Source organism: Python bivittatus, unplaced genomic scaffold, assembly GCF_059951505.1.
Source record: "Python bivittatus isolate LINGU-HERP-01145 unplaced genomic scaffold, Pbiv_v1 ctg000570_np1212, whole genome shotgun sequence".
In the NCBI taxonomy this organism is placed as follows: domain Eukaryota; kingdom Metazoa; phylum Chordata; class Lepidosauria; order Squamata; family Pythonidae; genus Python; species Python bivittatus.
The window spans coordinates 11,252,932-11,269,729 of record NW_028277097.1 but is presented as its reverse complement, the minus strand read 5'-3'; the positions used below and the strand labels follow the sequence as shown (position 1 = coordinate 11,269,729).

Here is a 16,798-nt window from a genome sequence, read left to right as displayed (position 1 = left end):
TCTCCGAGTCCCACCCAGTATGACAATTGCTGGGAGTACTGGCTACATCAGACAATTGTCACTAACAAGTGGTGTAGAGGAGAGAGAGAGCGAGCGTGCAATATGGTAACCATTAAAATAAGAATGCCTGGTACAACTGGTTTTTTCTGCACTCCTGTAGAATTGCGTTCTTATTCACACTTCAACATTTAATTGGCGGGAGGGGGTGGAATTTAAAACATTGGTTTGGATGGCTAATGCTGTTGAGGTCCAAGGTTCATGCCAATGATGGGGGGAAAAGAAGCACAGGAGAAGTTGGGCCTGCTGAATTTTAGTAGCCGCTGCAACTGTATTGATAATACAGGTCCTGTTGCAGATATTAACTTGGGCCAAAGATCTTGTCCCAAGGTGGAGGAGGAAGTAAACATAACTTCCTCCATCATGTTTGAAACAGTATGTGTGAGGAGTTTGCCCGCATGGCCTCTGTGCTTTGAGAAGCAAGTAGCATCATTCTTCTTCTTCATGTAAAATCAGGGCTGGAACATCCAACTAACAGATCCGTTTACCCACCATCATAACAAGTTATTCAACCTAGATCATAAATTAATGATCTAATGGATGATATGTTGTGACCAGTTATGACTGAATGGGCTCAGATGTAGTTTGGATTTGATTTAACGTTGTGTAAACCTAGTCAATAATGATTTAGTCAGTAAATTATGGGCAAGGTGCAGCATGATGCATGAACCCAGCTACCATGTTTAATTTTTTGTATTTTGTTTACTTACTCAACAAATATTGGGCTTTTTTTGCTTAGAAACTACTCCTCTGCTCATTGTAAAGATTTCAGACTCAGAACTTCTATACCAGCAAAACTGTAGTACATTAAGGTAGAAATAACAAATATGCTTCTTGATTTCTAGCTACTGTTGCTTACGAAGCCGAGGGGAAGTAAATAAGTTGGGTGAGTTACAACGGTGTTCTGAGCTGATGTCATTCTGTCATTAGATGAATATTAAATCCCAGGATTGCCATTTTTCTTCTCCTTCTCTCCAAATGTGTCAGCTCCTCTTTGCATCTCTGCCTGCTGAGCGGGCTCCCTGCTTTGTGAGAGAAGTCAAACTAGAGGTCCGCTGGGTAATATATTAGAATGGCCTTGCAGAGGAACAAAACTCTATTTTAGGAACCTTTCCAGAATGTTGCTTGGTGAAAGAGGTTCAGAACTGAGAACAGGATCTTGTGGAATGCTGGGATGAACTGAGGTAGATGCGCAAAGACAGCTAACTGGATTTGGCACTTGTGAAAAAGTTAAAATTTGTTCTCATGCATTATGCAGAACAGCAGGTCGAAGTTGATTAATAAGGCTGTATGCAGACATCAAAACCCATAAGTAGTAATGGGGATAGTTATAAAAAGGACCAAGCTGCAAATAGTGCAACTTGTAAAATATGAAAAATACAAAAACCAATGGGTGGAAGCCTTACAGTGAGAGATCCAACTTGAACTAAGGAGGAATTTCCTGTGAGAGCTATTGAGCAATGGAACAGCCTGCCCCCTGAAGTCACGGATGCTTCATCACTGGAGGTTTTCAAGCAAGATTGGACAGCCATCTACCTGGGATGATCTGAGAATTCCTGCACTGGGCAGGGGGTTAGACCAGAAGACCTCCCAGGTCTATTCCATTCTATGAAAACTTGTGCATGATAGTGTTCAGACCATCATTATCAGCCTGGAAACATTCAGGCCTAAGCCCCCCTTCCCTTCCTTCCTCCATGTTGAAGGGAAGAATTTGGATGCATTTGTTTTGGCTTAGAAGCAAACCATAGTTTATCAGAGCAAACCATGGTTTGCTTCCAACATAGAAATGGAAGCAGCTAATCCCCTCTTTTGAAGTTGGAGGAGAGAAGAGGCTTGTTGCTGATTGTTCCTGATCTTCCAAAATAGGCCTGGGAATATCATCTGAATGTGTTTAAGGTATGAATGTTGCCAAAAGCAACAGGCAAATCCAGGATTGTGACTGTGGATGTGAAACCACACTGATATGATTCATAACTAGTTAGTTTCTCCTTGAACACACTATTTAAATGCTTGTGGTAATACAGACAGGGTGGGTAACTTTGTCTTATTTTTAAACCTCCTAAAACAATTTGTTTTTAAAAGATGTTAAGTAGAGAGTATGAAACAGGACAAGGTAAACATAAGGAAAGGGGGACAGGGAAGTTCTGTTTTCAATAGTGTTATTGTAAGGCACTTATGTAAGACCTTTGACCTTAGTATTAGTTGTAGACATACAGTTTTGTATAATGCACTCTTATTATATGGATAATAAGAGTGCATTATACAAAAGCATCTTAGATCTATGCAGGTATTTTCATCATCGTTAAATAATCTATTTTTTTTTCATTTGTGAATTTGGATTCTTTCAAAAGTTTGGATCATTTGTGAATTTTGCTTATTTCAGCTTGTATCTGTCTCTCAAGCTGGGGCTACGTTTTTTTACTATATACCAGATCTGACACAGGAATTTCTTTGGCATTGCTTTGAACTTCTAAGGTTTATTCAGAACAACGTTTCCTCCCAAATACAGTGGTACCTCTAGTTACGAACACCCCTCCTTACGAATTTTTCAAGATACGACCAGCTCCGGCCCCAAAAATTTACCTCTACTTCCGAACTTCACCTCTATTTACGAACCGGATCCGCGGCCATTTCCCCTGCTGCCACGCGGTCGCGGCTTCCCGTGGGTGAGATCGTGGTAGCAAGGAGACGTTCGGTGAGGCTTGTGGTGTGTTTTGTGGCGTTTGGAAGGTTTTTGTGGCATTTGGAAGGCTTTTGAGGTTTAAAAATAAAATGCATATGTTTCAGAACTGTTTAGCCATATTTACATTTATGGGGGAAATTTACCTCAGGGTGCAACCAAATTCAGAGGGCGGATTAGCCGTATTTACATTGAACCTTATGGGGAAATTTGCCTCGTGGTGCAACCAAATTCGGAGGGCGGAACGGATTAACCGTATTTACATTGAACCTTATGGGAAACTTTACCTCGAGTTGAGACCAACTCAAGTTGCAACCAGAGTCACGGAACGGATTAAGTTCGTAACTAGAGGTACCACTGTACATTTAGAGGTTGAGAGCCTTGTGGTGATTTCCCTCTTCAATGGTTTGGAAAATAGCAACTTTGGGACAAGCTGTTCTAGGATGGTCACCCACTTTCTTCCCTTCCTCCCTCCTCCATCCCTGTTAGCCTTTCAGGGTAGACCAGACTAGGAATCCAGTGTCATGTAGGTTAGTACTACTTTTATTGTAAAGCTGTAGTAACAGAATCTTATAAGTCTGAATGCACTCCCACCCCCACCCCCCGAGGTCTTGTCTGAGACATATATGCAGATTACATTCCTGTCCTGGACTCAGGTGTCTTTTATCTGACTGTTGTCTTGGTAGCGGCTCTTCCTCCTGTCCCTCAAGGCCGTTCCCTCTGCCCTCAACACTCCCTCTTCCTTCCATCCCTCTATCTATCCAATTAACTGTCATCCCTAGAAGGTAGCTGACCATTTCCTTTGTATCCATTCTTAAGTTTTATCCTTTGAGGCCAAGAGACAATGATTTGCCTGTTCCAGGGGAAAATGAAAATGCTTGGCAGAATTTCTGCTGTTGATAATGTGTTTATTTTGTGCAATGAGTAATGCTGGTTTGTCATATCCAAAGCATTCAAGTGTCTAACAGCACAATCTCTGTATAGCTGCTCAGATGTAAGACGTATTGCATTTAATGAGCCACAATTTATTTTATTTATTTATTTATCATATTTGTATGGCCACCCATCTCATAAGAGTGTGAGTCTGGGTGGCATACAACAGTCAATTAAAAAGAAAACCAATAAATATATAAAACAGTCATTATGAAAAACTGTAAAAACTATTAAAAAACACACAAGCAAGAGAGAATGATGTTAGCTGCAGAAAGGGAGCCATTGCAAGATCTCCCTGGTCCCCTGGGACCCCCAGGCCTGATGCATAGCCAGGTCTTGAGGGACTTGCAGAATGTCAAAAGGGATGGAACTAACCTCACATTTGAGGGAGAAGTTTCCATAAGGCATAATATATGTCCATTTAGGGTTGCCAATTTAAAATAAGGGAGTTATCACTTTAAATAATCATGAAACAGTCAGAAGCTTCTTTTGGGGAAGAAAAGCAATGGTTTTCTTTAGGTATGACTACTATTATTACTACAACAACTAAAGTAATAATGGAAATGCATTCATCATTTACTAATGTCCACTTAGCTATAGCCCTCTTCCCCAATCTGGCACCATCCTGATGTGCTGAACTTCAACTTCCATAATTCCCAGTCCTTATGCGATTTGAAGTCCAACACATCTGTGGAATAGTGAGTGGGAGAAGGTTGGTCTGTACAGGGGACACAGATATATTTCAATAACAGCTTGTTTATGAATGTTGTAGTAACATTAATTAGCTGGACTGGTATTCGATTAGCAGAAGAAGCCCATAAAAATGGATCAGATTTTTGTGAGATGAGGGGTGGCTGAGGCTAGAAAACATTTTCAGCTATGGCACGTGGTCTTTGAACAGGCTCCCTCTAGATCATGGCTGGCTGGGGAATTCTGGGAGTTGAACTCCACCCATCTTAAAGTTGCTGAGGTTGAGGAACACTGATCTAGATGTTAGAGTGGTCCCCTTAAGCTGAGCTCTTCCAGAGGCTGTTTGGGATGTGATCCTTCACCTTCATCATTTGGTCTTCAGGATGTTTTTTGCTTTTACTGTTACTGTTGGTTTTGACTTTTTGACTTGTTCTGGGCCCTGATATTAAGCAGAGTCATGGAGAATTTTTTAAATCTTACATATGTATCTGTGTGAGATTCATGGAAGTTTTATCATGCTTGTTTTTATTTTCATTATGGTGGATGTTTTGTTGTATTTTATTTTGTTGCAAGCCTCGGGGAGTTGGACTGGTTTGCTGGCATACACATTTCATAAATATATAAAGACAATTGTTTGACAACAGGTTGTTTTAGGAAATTAAATGATGTAATGTTAACGGCAAGTTTTTCTGTTGCAGTGATCCGTATGTGAAACTTTCATTGTATGTAGCAGATGAAAACCGAGAACTTGCCCTGGTGCAAACAAAAACTATTAAAAAAGTAAGTAGAAGTAACAGGCATGCATTTGAAAATATGTATTTTTCACACTTCTTTCAAAAAGAGCATTCTTGATAAATGTCCTCTATTTTAATGAAATGAGTTGTTTAAATCTTTGTATCTGAATCATAGGTGTCTGATTCAAGCCATGTGACATCACATATGACATGACAAAAATTCATAAATGAGGTGAATTATATAATTTGGAGTAGTTGTGGACTGACACAGATTACCTAATTTATGTGATGACATCATACCACATAATATCACCATCCCATGGATGTCCATGATCTGAATGGGGATCTCAGCCGGATTCTGAATTTAACGCAACATATTAGCTATCAAAGTCACTAAAATTGCTAAATGTTGGGATTTCTTCCTTATATTTAAATAGGAAAGATTTATACCCAAGAAATCCAGAGAGCTGGAGTCACCTTTGAAAAGGTCTATTACTATTACAGCTGGTTTGCTAGACTTTGATGATGATTTGCTGAACTGATCACAAAATCTAGGCTGCAAAATGTAGGATTATCAGAAATCCAGAGGGGCAGTAGGTGGCAGAAAAGAGTTTTATGTATCTCTGCTGCCATCTGGTCGTGGTTTGAACTTTTTCAGCAGTCTAAATCTGGCAGCGTTAGCAAAGCCATGTAGCAAGTGCTTGCTAATAAGATTCCATTGGCATAATGTGAGAAAACTACCACTGATTCAGAACATTGAATTTCAGTCTCAGCCAAAGAGAACATGTTACATCAATTCTGAATTCAGCGTCACTGAATTTTAGGCCAAAACCAAGTACACCTTTTAGTCACTGCAGTTATTAATGGTCTAGGTTCAAGATCAGGTAAAGATTACCTGATATCCTAACTTATACATATTTAACTGAATATATGAACAGATGTTTTGCTCCAGATCTCCTGAACTTCAGAAAGAAAGCCAGCAATTATAAGAATTCGGGCTTTGTTAATATTGGTATCTTCTTTCTCAGGCTTATTACAAACCTAGTTTATCAGGTTGGTTTGTTCATGGCCTTTAAAAAAGTAGATAAAAGATTGTTATTTCAAAAGGATGATCAGCTGCCCAATTTCTTTTTATTCTCTTCCTTGTGATGCTCTTGCTGCTTGGGGAAAAATATAAATTGAGATCTTTTTCATTCTTTTTTTTTTAACTGTTTTTCAAGCTTATAAGGTAAAGGTTTACCTTATAGAACATACATTTGGAAAATGTAGAAATAAATAAGTTGATTGGACCATATTTTGAAATGTTGCTTTTGGTATTCCTTTCTTTTCAGGGTGGGGGGTATAAATTATGTTTGTGTAAATAACTTGGCTTTGGGGGATCTGAATCACCTTTCTACTGGCATATTCTTCATCGTATTCTCCAGTAACTTTCCCAATGACACACTGAAGAATTTTAATAATGAAACATTTAACTGTCTTCATTAAGACATCTCTGCCCAGGTCATCAAGGATCAGCTCCCACTGTGTAGTTCCTAATAATAGTGGCATCTATTTCTGGTTTATCCTACTTCACATGGCCTCCCACAAGAAGTTTGCTCAGCAAATGAATGTGAAGCCTTTTGATGACAATGTCTTTATTGCTGATGAAAGCTGTGCCTATGATTTTTCTTCCCTCCTCCCTCTCTCCCCCCGTTCTGTTATAATTACCACAAACTGTACTATAGATTTGCACCATTTTCTAAAGTTTTGTTTTACTAAAATTTCCACCCTTTTTTTTCTTACAGACTCTAAATCCAAAATGGAATGAGGAATTTTATTTTAGAGTAAGTTTTGGTTTTAAAATTTTTTACTCTATGTTGAATGTCATTCAATAATACTAATATTAATAATAATAATACCAGTCATTTGCAAAAATGTTTTGTAGTCTGTTTATATAGTCTCAGAAACCACTCTGGGTGGTAGCCAGAATGCTTCAGCATCCTCATTTTCTTAGTTGTCTGTCTTGGATTTTTTATTTAATCAGATCAAAGGGATGAAGAAAAGATAAACAGATATAGGTGGGGAAAACAGCGGACTAGAAAAAAGGCAACCAGGTCCTAATGTATAGGCTGATATTTAAGTTTTAAATATTTTAGATAATTTAGATAAATAATTTATTTATTTTAGACTTTAAGAAGTTGAAAACTGCTAGATTAGTGTTCCTTTTTTTACAGAGAGGAGACTGAAATTGTATGTGCGCATGGGAAAAGACCCAGATCTTAACGAGATCTCCCAGATTTGTTGTGTTTCCCCTTTGAGCCACTTTCTGGTTTAATCATAGCCTGACCTCTCAAGACCTTATGCAAGCAAAGCTAAGGACATTTTTAGAGGTTGTTCGGAAGGAATACCTACTCTTGGGTGATGGGCAGGATCACTTTGAAGAGTTGTATCTTACAAAGGCGCAAGAGTTTTGGCAACACGGCTTGCAGCACATGTCCCTCAAATGTTGATGATAATTGTAGTGGTAGTTATAGAAAGCTCTAGCTGTAATCACTGGGGTATTAAGGTTTGTAGAGGAGCTGCTAGCTTTTATCGGTGGCAGAGAGAGGCGAAATTACCACTGGGCAATGGCGTGCTGGCTGACAAACTAGATATCTCATGAGGGTTGGACTAAGTGTGACAAGCCAACAAGCAATCACAAACTTTCAAGGTATTGGCTCACCGAGACTCCCCTTGCTGATCCCTGTTAGTTTCAAATAAGAACAGGAATTTCCACTCCCAATCGCTACCACCAATTCTTAGCTTCCTTGACTAGAAGTGAACACGCTGAGTAGGAGACAGCTTAACCTCCATTTCTGCACCCTCCTGCCCTTCTCTCTGTAGTTGGGGTAGTGCATCCTTCCTCCTTAAAGAACAAAGGTATATCAAAGAAAGCAGGGTATAGTGTCCTGCAAGATACATATTAAAATGAGGGAACTTCATAAGAGGGGGTAATAGCATAGGAAAAATGCCATTCTAGCATTATCTGCACTTTCTCTCCAAGGATGGGTGCTTTTTTCCAGGTTTTAGCTTTTTTCCCCCTTGCTCTGGAGGGAAATATTTGGGATAGAATCTGAGACGTATGTAGCCTGCGATGACTGCCACCAAGCGGGCCTCCTTTTTATTAGAATGCCTTTTGTGTCCTCATTTCACTTAACAAACCAGTGGGAGATAGAAGACGTTAAAGGCTTGGTGCACTGGTAAGCTATAAACCTTATCCACGCTGGTGCCCTCTAATTTACATTATGGTACCTATGTAACCTGCAGCTGCTGGAGGAGCGTGCTTGATTTCCTAATCTACTGAGCTACAAAACATAGATTAAGAGAGAAAAACCGGATTATTGGGCTATAACGAGGTTCAGTGCGACTAGGTCATGTCCAAATGTGCCACAAAACATTATGGCTTTCAGCATACATGATCCAGATTGGGCCTCCACATCCTTAGTATAGTGTAATACAATCCCCAATCAAGTTTCCATATTCTCACAGTTCCATGATTGACAGTTCCTGCTCTTTGTGTTACTTATTCTGTATCCCCAAAATTACACACTTAGCCCTCCATAAGAGAGACTTCCTTACACACACACACACACATCCCAACTCTTTTTCTCTAACAAGCATCTTCCTCACTTGCTTGGAGTTGGTTTATGCTACAGAAGCAAAGCTAACTTGGTTAGCTAGAAATTGCATCATTGCAAGCTTAATCAACTGAAGTTCTCTAATACCAAGAAGTGTATTGTTTCACTTTTCCCTGAATGCTTTCTTTAAAAAGAGAGGGTGAAAGAAAAAACACAAGCAGGAAGGGGGCAAGGTAAAATTCCAGCCATTTAAATTTAATCTTTGGGAGCAGCTGTCTGCCAACAGACTGGGCATTGTAGGCTGTTGAACTGCTACTGTGTTCTTCAGACAGTGTCTGTGCAGTTGGCTTGCTTTTTGCTCAGTGTTTTAGAAACAATATTTTGGCACTGCCTCAATTAGTACCATTGTCAATGGCTTTCAGTCAGTTTTTCTATAGCATGTTTAAACAGCGGGAATTAAAGTTTGATTTCTGCAGGTATTTTGTAGTTACACTGAGTCCTCTGATACAAGGCAATGGCTGGGAGGGGTGGGGGGAGAGACAGAGTTGAGGGTGGATCAAATTTGTTTTGATTAGTAATGCACAATCCCTAGGAATTGTTTTGGCACCGAATGTCAAGTCCCAGCTTTTTCCATTCCAGTCATAACAAACTTTTAATACCTAGGAATCTTTCTACCAGAGCTGGTTAGTTTGCATTTTATGTTAATAAAGCTTGCAGTGCCAAACTCCTGGACTGCAAGTAAACCTGGTTAATCACAATGGGGCTTGTTTCCAAGGAAGCATGCATAGGATTCAGTTTTGAGAGGGCATTCTTACACATTTTTATGTGGGAATAAGTCCTATTAGGGCATAGTGGAACTTGCTCACCTATTCACCATTTAATACAATTGGTTAAGTCAAAATGTTTATCCGACTTTCAGTGTTTGCCTGAAAATATTTTGATGAAATTCATAAAATGGTAAGGCTACAAAGGAAAAAATTCAGCTAAGCCAGGAACTGTGGATCCGTGGGTCAAATATTATTAGTTTTGAAGGACTCCTTCACCCTTGGAAAGCAAGTCATGAGAAAGAAAGGTAACTGACAGCTGTTAAGTACAGTCACATCTCTTCAGTAAAATAGATTCCAAACTATGTAAATTACAGCGTGGCATTTCACTAACTATAAAATATTCAAAAGAACCCTGAAGCTAATTCAGTTTTAGCCTGAATTTAAAAAAACAAAACAAAAGAAAGTTGTGGCAATTTATAGTTAGTTTTCAGTGTGGGAAACTTCCTGTAACCTCAGAGGGTTTAGGACTATCACAATGAGAGGAATTACAGGTAGTCCTCGTTTAGCGACTGCCTTGTTTAGCGACCACAGTGATGACAGTGATGAAAAAGTAACTTTACAACCATCCTCACATTTATGACCTTCTCATGTCTGTAAAGCAAAGCTGAAATAAGATCATAAGCACAGTCATGGTTTCACTTAATAACCAAGTTGCCAGTTCCAATTGTGGTTGCTAAATGAGGACTACCTGTATAGCCATGAACAGAGCTTCTGCTTTGCATATGGGAGGTCCTAGATTCAATCCCTGGCATCTCCAGTTACAACAATCATAGGAAAAAACTGGTTGAGACTCTGGAGACTCACTGCTAGTTAGAGTACTGGGCTAGGTGGACATCTTGAAAAGTATTTGGTTAAATAAGACTTCTGACTGGCCCTTTTCAGAGAAGTGCTATTATTTCTATTCCTGTTGAAATATGCTAGGAATCAAACCTGTAATCCATTGCTTGCAGAGGTGCTGCTTTTTTGCCAAACAGCAGAAACTTGGAACATAGAATTGAGGAATGATGAAATGTATCAGATGCCATGAGCACATCTGAAATGTGAGAATCTTATGGCATTCTAACAAAATGATTACTATCTGTAGGGCTTGCCTGTTCACCAAATTGAGCATACCCAATCATACTACCCATTTACTAGAAGATAATATTCAAGTGTAAAGACTGATATTTGTTGGATGGATAGATGATGATGATAGCAGCATTCATCTGCACCTATCTACTATTTACATTTTTATAAGGGTGCCTGTGAGCCCATATGGTGGCACTTAGTTTTGCAATTAAGTCTGAGAACTTGCTGCTGCTTGGAACCGCTCAAAGACGAGAAGAAGCAGAGAATCCTAAACTTGGAAGCTTGGGTAGAAACTGGTCATAAAAAGGAGACATGGCGAGAAGGAGTTAAGTGTGAGATTTGGGGAGAGATTTATCCATGTGTTAAGTGAAGTTTCTGAGTGTATTTCTGAATGTTTTTCTGTTTTGGGCTAGCTTCTGGACCTCCTGTCCCTTAGCAACCAGGGGTGGAATCAGAGAGCTCTTGAGATGTGGAGGGGCTAAAATTCAAACTTAAAAAAAAGAAACATAATTGATCTTCCAAAAATTTAGGAATCAGGCTAAACATAGATTAAATTTAAATAAAATATATATCTTTTAAAATAGATATGAAGGTAGGTCTCCAGCAGGGGTGCGGGACATACTAAGTGCCATTATATGACCACTGGACAGAGATTGTGGGTGTGTGTTTGGTGCAAGGAGCTCCTAGCACTCAGGGAACAAGTTCAGTGCCTTGAAGTCAAGGTAGTTCTACTGGAACTGGTAAATGAGGCAGAGAGGGAGGTAGATGGGGCTCTCGAGGACATGATAGCAGAGTCCCACTCACAGGGTGATAAGCCAAATTCCAGTTGCTCAGCATGAAGCTGAAAGCCAGGACCTCCAGAGCACTTTCTCTGAAATGCTGTCTGTTCCATATGCAGGACAGGCAGAGTTGAAATGTGTGGACGAGATGTTGGTGCTGAGAGGAGGGCTTCCAGTTTATTAGGCATTGGAGAATGTTTTGAGAAAAGACAACCTGTACAGTAGAGATGGGCTCCATTTGAACCAAATGGGAACCAAACTGCTGGTGCTTAAAATTAAAAAGGTAGCAGCTTTTAAACGGAGGGCAGGAAGAAAGCCAACAGGAGCTGATGAGCGTCTGCATAAACTCTGGCAAAAGAAATGCAAAGAGACAGTGAGGGAGGCAAAAAGAAAATTTGAGGAGCATATTGCCAAAACTGTGAAGATTCTTCACATATGTGAGAACCAGGAAGCCAGCCAGGGAGGCCATTGGTCCCTTGGATGAAGAAGGAGTCAAAGGTGTGCTAAAAAAGGAAATTACAGAGAAGCTGAACAAATTTTTGCCTGCATCTGCACAGGAGAAAAATTGGGGCAGATCCCCAAGCCTGAGTTCCTGCTCTCAAGAAGGGAATCAGATGAACTGAGCCATATAGTGGTGACAAGAGAAGATGTGCTAGGCCTTATTGACAAACTGAACAGCCACCAGACCCTGATGTCTTCCCTGCAGGGGTTATTCAGGAACTTAAAGCTGAAATTGTAGACCTCCTAACTAAAATATCAGTCTGTGTATATACTCACCCTCTCTAGCTGAGAACTAGAAGGTGGCCAACGTAACTCTTATTTTTAAGAAGGATTCATGGGGAGATCAGGCAAATTGTAGGCCTGTCAGCTTAACATCTGTTCTGGGGAATATAGTGGAAACTGCTATTAAAGATAAAATATCAAACATTTAGAGACACAGGCCTTGTTCAAGGATATCCAACAGGACTTTGCTAAGGGAAGGTCCTGTCTAACTAATCTACAAGAATTTTTTGAGGGTGGATAAGGTGAGTCAGCAGACATCATCCACTTAGATTTTCCAAAAGCCTTTGATTAAGTCCCTTCATCAAAGACTTCTCAGTAAGCTTAACAGCCATGAAATAACAGGGCAGTCCTCTTGTAGATAAGCAACTGGCTAAAGAAGAAAAAACCAAGGATAGGAATCAATGGACATTTCTCACAATGGAGGGATGTAACTAATGGGGTCCCCCAGGTTCTGTCCTAGGATGGTGCTTTTTAGTATATTTATAAATGATCTGGAACCAGGTGTGACTAGTGGAATAGCCAAGTTTGCTGATGGGATTAGAACTAACAGTAACTGATGAGGAAAGAGATCTTGGAGTAATGGTAAACAGTTCAGTGAAGGTGACAACACAGTGTGTGTCCACTATAAAAAAGGACAATGGCATGTTAGGGATAATAAGAAACAGTATCAAAAATAGAGATGCCAATATTATATAATAAATACATAAATATTATTTTATATAAATATTATATAAATCAATGGTGCAACCTCACCTGGAATATTGTGTGCACTTCTGGTCACCTCAGAAGGATATACTGGAACTAGAAGGCAAATAAGATGATCAAGGGCTGGATCAGCTTCCCTATCAGGAAAGTTACGACATCTGGGGCTTTTTAGCCTAGAAAGGAGGCCAGTGCTGGGCTAGATGGGGCAGGGGTCTGATCCAGCAGGGCACTGGTTATGCTGTTATATTCCTACATCCTATGTAGTTGTTTATGTTAAATAAATTGAGTGGGCAGGCAATCTGTCTGGTGCTGGAGAATGGTCCAGCATATTGAAGATCCTGAGAATAGTTAATACTCAACTAGACTGTAGAACTTGAGAGATCAGCATTTGATGATTTGGCTTGGAGTTTTCTGCCTTTTTGAATTTAGATTACTGTTACAGACGTCTTTGGTTATATATCTCTTGGCACATTGTGAATAGTGTTGCTTTATTTTCCAGTTTTTTAAAGCCAGGGTGCATTCATTCATTTGATTTCAATGTTTAGGCTTAGTTTGTCAACCAGTATTGTCCAAGTGTCTTCTTTTTTCCCCTCCCCTGACCATGGCTGGGAGAAAGAACTGGTCATTGCTAGTTTCCGTGACATTCATCATGCACACACAAGAGAGCATGGAATTCCTCAATGGCTCCTTTATTTTCATGGAGATCAGACAATCATCTTCGTGTGAGGTTTATTCACTGGAGTAAAATATTATGGACAATAAGTGCTTTACTCTGAATTAATAGACTGAGAAATGTTGATGAATTCCTAGAGAGAAGTAATTTTCAAATTGAAAAGCTGGACAACCTGTGCAGCTGCATAAAGGTTTTTTGAGTAGATATGCAACCTCTGTTTCACACTGTTCATTTTTCCAATCCTGCTTTTGTCTTGCCAGGTTTCAGTCTGGAGATCCCATTTGCCTCCTTGTCTATCCTTCCCTCTTGATTGCAGGAGGGGGGACCAAGAAGTGTTTGGCCATTGCCATCTTTTGAGAATTTTTTCACCTTCTCAATCTGCTTACAGCAGTGTTGTCCAAACTTGGCCACTTTAAGATGAGTGGACTTCAACTCCCAGAATTCCCCAGCCAGCCAAGTGGCTAAGTTTGGACAACACTGGCTTACAGCCTTAGGGTGTCCTAGTTTCTCCCATCCCATCCCAATCCAATTTAACCCTGTTGAGCTTTCTGGGGTTGACCAAAGTCAGCTAAATATTGCCACCTGATCCGGGTGGGGTTAGTAAAGAATATGACCTAAGGGGGGAGGGTCTTCAGTGTGTACATATATAGACCCAATTTGGAACTCTTGGAGAAAATGAAACTCCATTTTTAAAACAAGCATCATGGGTGAAAGAAAAGCTGAAGAGCCAAATGAGATTAGATTTATAGAATTCTGTGTTTGTTCTCTTATAGGTAAATCCATCTAATCATAGACTGCTGTTTGAAGTGTTTGATGAAAATAGATTGGTGAGTGTTTTTTCCTATATTTATTGATTTTATACATGAGAACGTTGTGCCATACATTTAAATGTTCTTTCTCTCCCTCTCCCCACTAGGGAAAACATTTCTTAAAAGTGGGATGTGGAGAGATGTAGTATGCATTAGTAATAAGAGGCTAATAAATACAGTTCCCATGCAGATTGACACAAAGATAGTAAATAGTTATTAAGGCCTTCAGAAGTAGCTTCAGAACCTTGGACCTACTGGGAGACAGATGTCAAATGTAGTAAAAATGTAGAAAAGAAGCTAATTCAATTTAGGCAGTAAGATTTCTAGGCTTGGATCGGGGAAGGGGATATTCAAAAGTGTTAGATGAGAGACCAGTTTAACACAGGATCAGCTAACCTGAGCTGTCTCCCAGCATTTCTGTAATCACTGAAGAACAGCGTGGTGTGACTTTGAAGCTTCCATATGAATCCTCCACTCAGGTTAACAACTTCTGCTTTGTCCCTCTTCCAATAAGTGGCTGACAAATGAAGAGGCTTTGCTATGGTAGCTCCCAAACTTCTTTAGCCCAACATACTTGCCAACATCATCTCTATGTTGCTGACATTTCAACTAAAAATTTGAACCAAGCCTGTCTTAAAAATTCACGTAATGCTCTTTTTATTTATGATCTAATGAATGTTGAGTACCCATTCATTTTTATATTTTAATGTATCTACTTCCTCTCCTCTCCTCTCCTCTCCTCTCCTCTCCTCTCCTCTCCTCTCCTCTCCTCTCCCCAGGGAACTTTGCTCTGATTTTATTATAATGGACAGTGTAGGTGGTGGTAAGTTATTGCAGATACCTATACTGGTAGAAAGTAGGGTTATAAAACAGGTTAAATCAAATATATATGTTAAAAATGCATGTTGTAAGTAATGGAGCCTATAGATGCATTTCAAAGAAAAAGACAACCTTTGGAGTAGAAACAGAAGTCAATGAATATTTAAACTGTTCTTTACTAGCTTGTATTCATTACAAATCACTTGTTACCAAAATAATTTCTCTCTGGAGTTCCAAACATATATTTGTAAGTGCTTAAAATGGTTAAAATAAACACTGAAGCCTTTGGAGAAAGGTTACAAAGGTAGTTTCAGTGTTATGGTATGTTGATTAATCAAATAAGATTGAAATATGCCCCCAAATTGTGTTAAATATGCTAAAGATGTTTCAGACTTCATCCAGAGCAGCAGCAGAAGATGATGATCATTATTATTATCCCTGCTTTTTTCTTGCCTGTTTAACAAAACAGAGGATTACGCTGACCTTTGGCATTTTAATTATTGAAAGCTTTTTTCCCCTCTGGGAACTGTTTTCTTTCTCCATGTGAAATAAATCATTAGAAAACTAAGTCTTACATATCCAGGAATCATTCTGGGTTGACACTCCCTTGATTTTCTTTTCTTTTTTTTTCCTATAGCTTCTGCTAGGAAGTTCTCATTTATAAAGCAAGTGGTGGTTTTATTTTGTCTCCGTAATAAACAGTTTGGTTTCATTGACCCAGTTTTTGATTCACGCTGCCCGCACATTTTGAGGCTGTAGGTTGGCTGTATCTGCCCACCCCTTTCTAAACTACCACTCACACAGCAGAACCGAGTTCAGGCATTGTTTAATTTTGGGTTCCCGTCCATCTGTCTGTTCTTCTGACGCTTCTTGGCTCCTAATAAAGCAGAGCTCTCTTTCTCGCTGGCAGTTCAACCTTTCTAATATTGCTCACTTTCTCACTGGAAGGCGGCCACCTTTAGTATGGGGTGTAAGTCAAAATCTGTACAGCTCTTCATGCCCACCCCTGCTCCAGCTTTTATTGCCTGCTCTGCCTTCTAAAATCTGGAAAAGGAAGATGGATGGTTGCTTCTTGAATTGTGCATGTAAGAGTCTCTTTCCTTTTCTCTCCTGGAAAAGTTTGAATGCGGTGGAAGCAGGTTATTACAGCTTGTTTGCAGTGGCAACCTGATATCTTGTCTGGTTGCTACAGCAGAGAGAGGACTACTTAAATCACTTTTCACTAGAAGGGGAGAAAAGGCGCGTTCCTACCCTTTTGCCTGCAATATTTCCTTGTAATAGTCAAAAGACATTAGGAGGCTTAAATAAACACAATCTGTGTGTGTGTGTGTGTGTGTGTGCACGCGCACGCCTTCCTCCAGCCTTTCCAGGCTGGCAATATCTGGTCAGCATGAGACTGTTGATAGCATATCAAGGGCAATTTGACCAGGGTGGAGGGGGAGTCTCCTCTGCGTGCGTGCATGTGTGTGTGTGTGCAGTTTTTCCCCACTCCACTCCTTTTCTTTGTTTTTTGGCATAATACAAAAGTGTTCTGTGAGTATGATGCGGTGTAGATTTATAGCAGAGCTGAGTGTGTTTGCTGCCTTAGTCAGCTGTGAGAGATCTCCCGCTGGGACCGATCCTTTCTGATGGAAAAGGAGCAGCT

At 39.8% G+C, this 16,798-nt stretch overlaps 1 protein-coding gene across 4 annotated transcripts in view; it reads left to right on the top strand.

The window, feature by feature from the left end:
• Positions 1-16,798, top strand: part of NEDD4L (NEDD4 like E3 ubiquitin protein ligase) — a 284,304-nt gene that overhangs the window by 130,551 nt on the left and 136,955 nt on the right. For 3 of the 4 annotated variants that reach the window (XM_088152729.1, XM_088152728.1, XM_088152730.1), the window contains exons 3-5: positions 5,059-5,140; positions 6,879-6,917; positions 14,299-14,352. In XM_088152729.1, the coding sequence (XP_088008855.1) occupies positions 5,059-5,140; positions 6,879-6,917; positions 14,299-14,352 (175 nt within the window). Of the gene's footprint in view, positions 1-5,058; positions 5,141-6,878; positions 6,918-14,298; positions 14,353-16,219; positions 16,239-16,798 lie in introns of those variants that run through there. The other variant, XM_088152732.1, reaches the window with a different exon arrangement.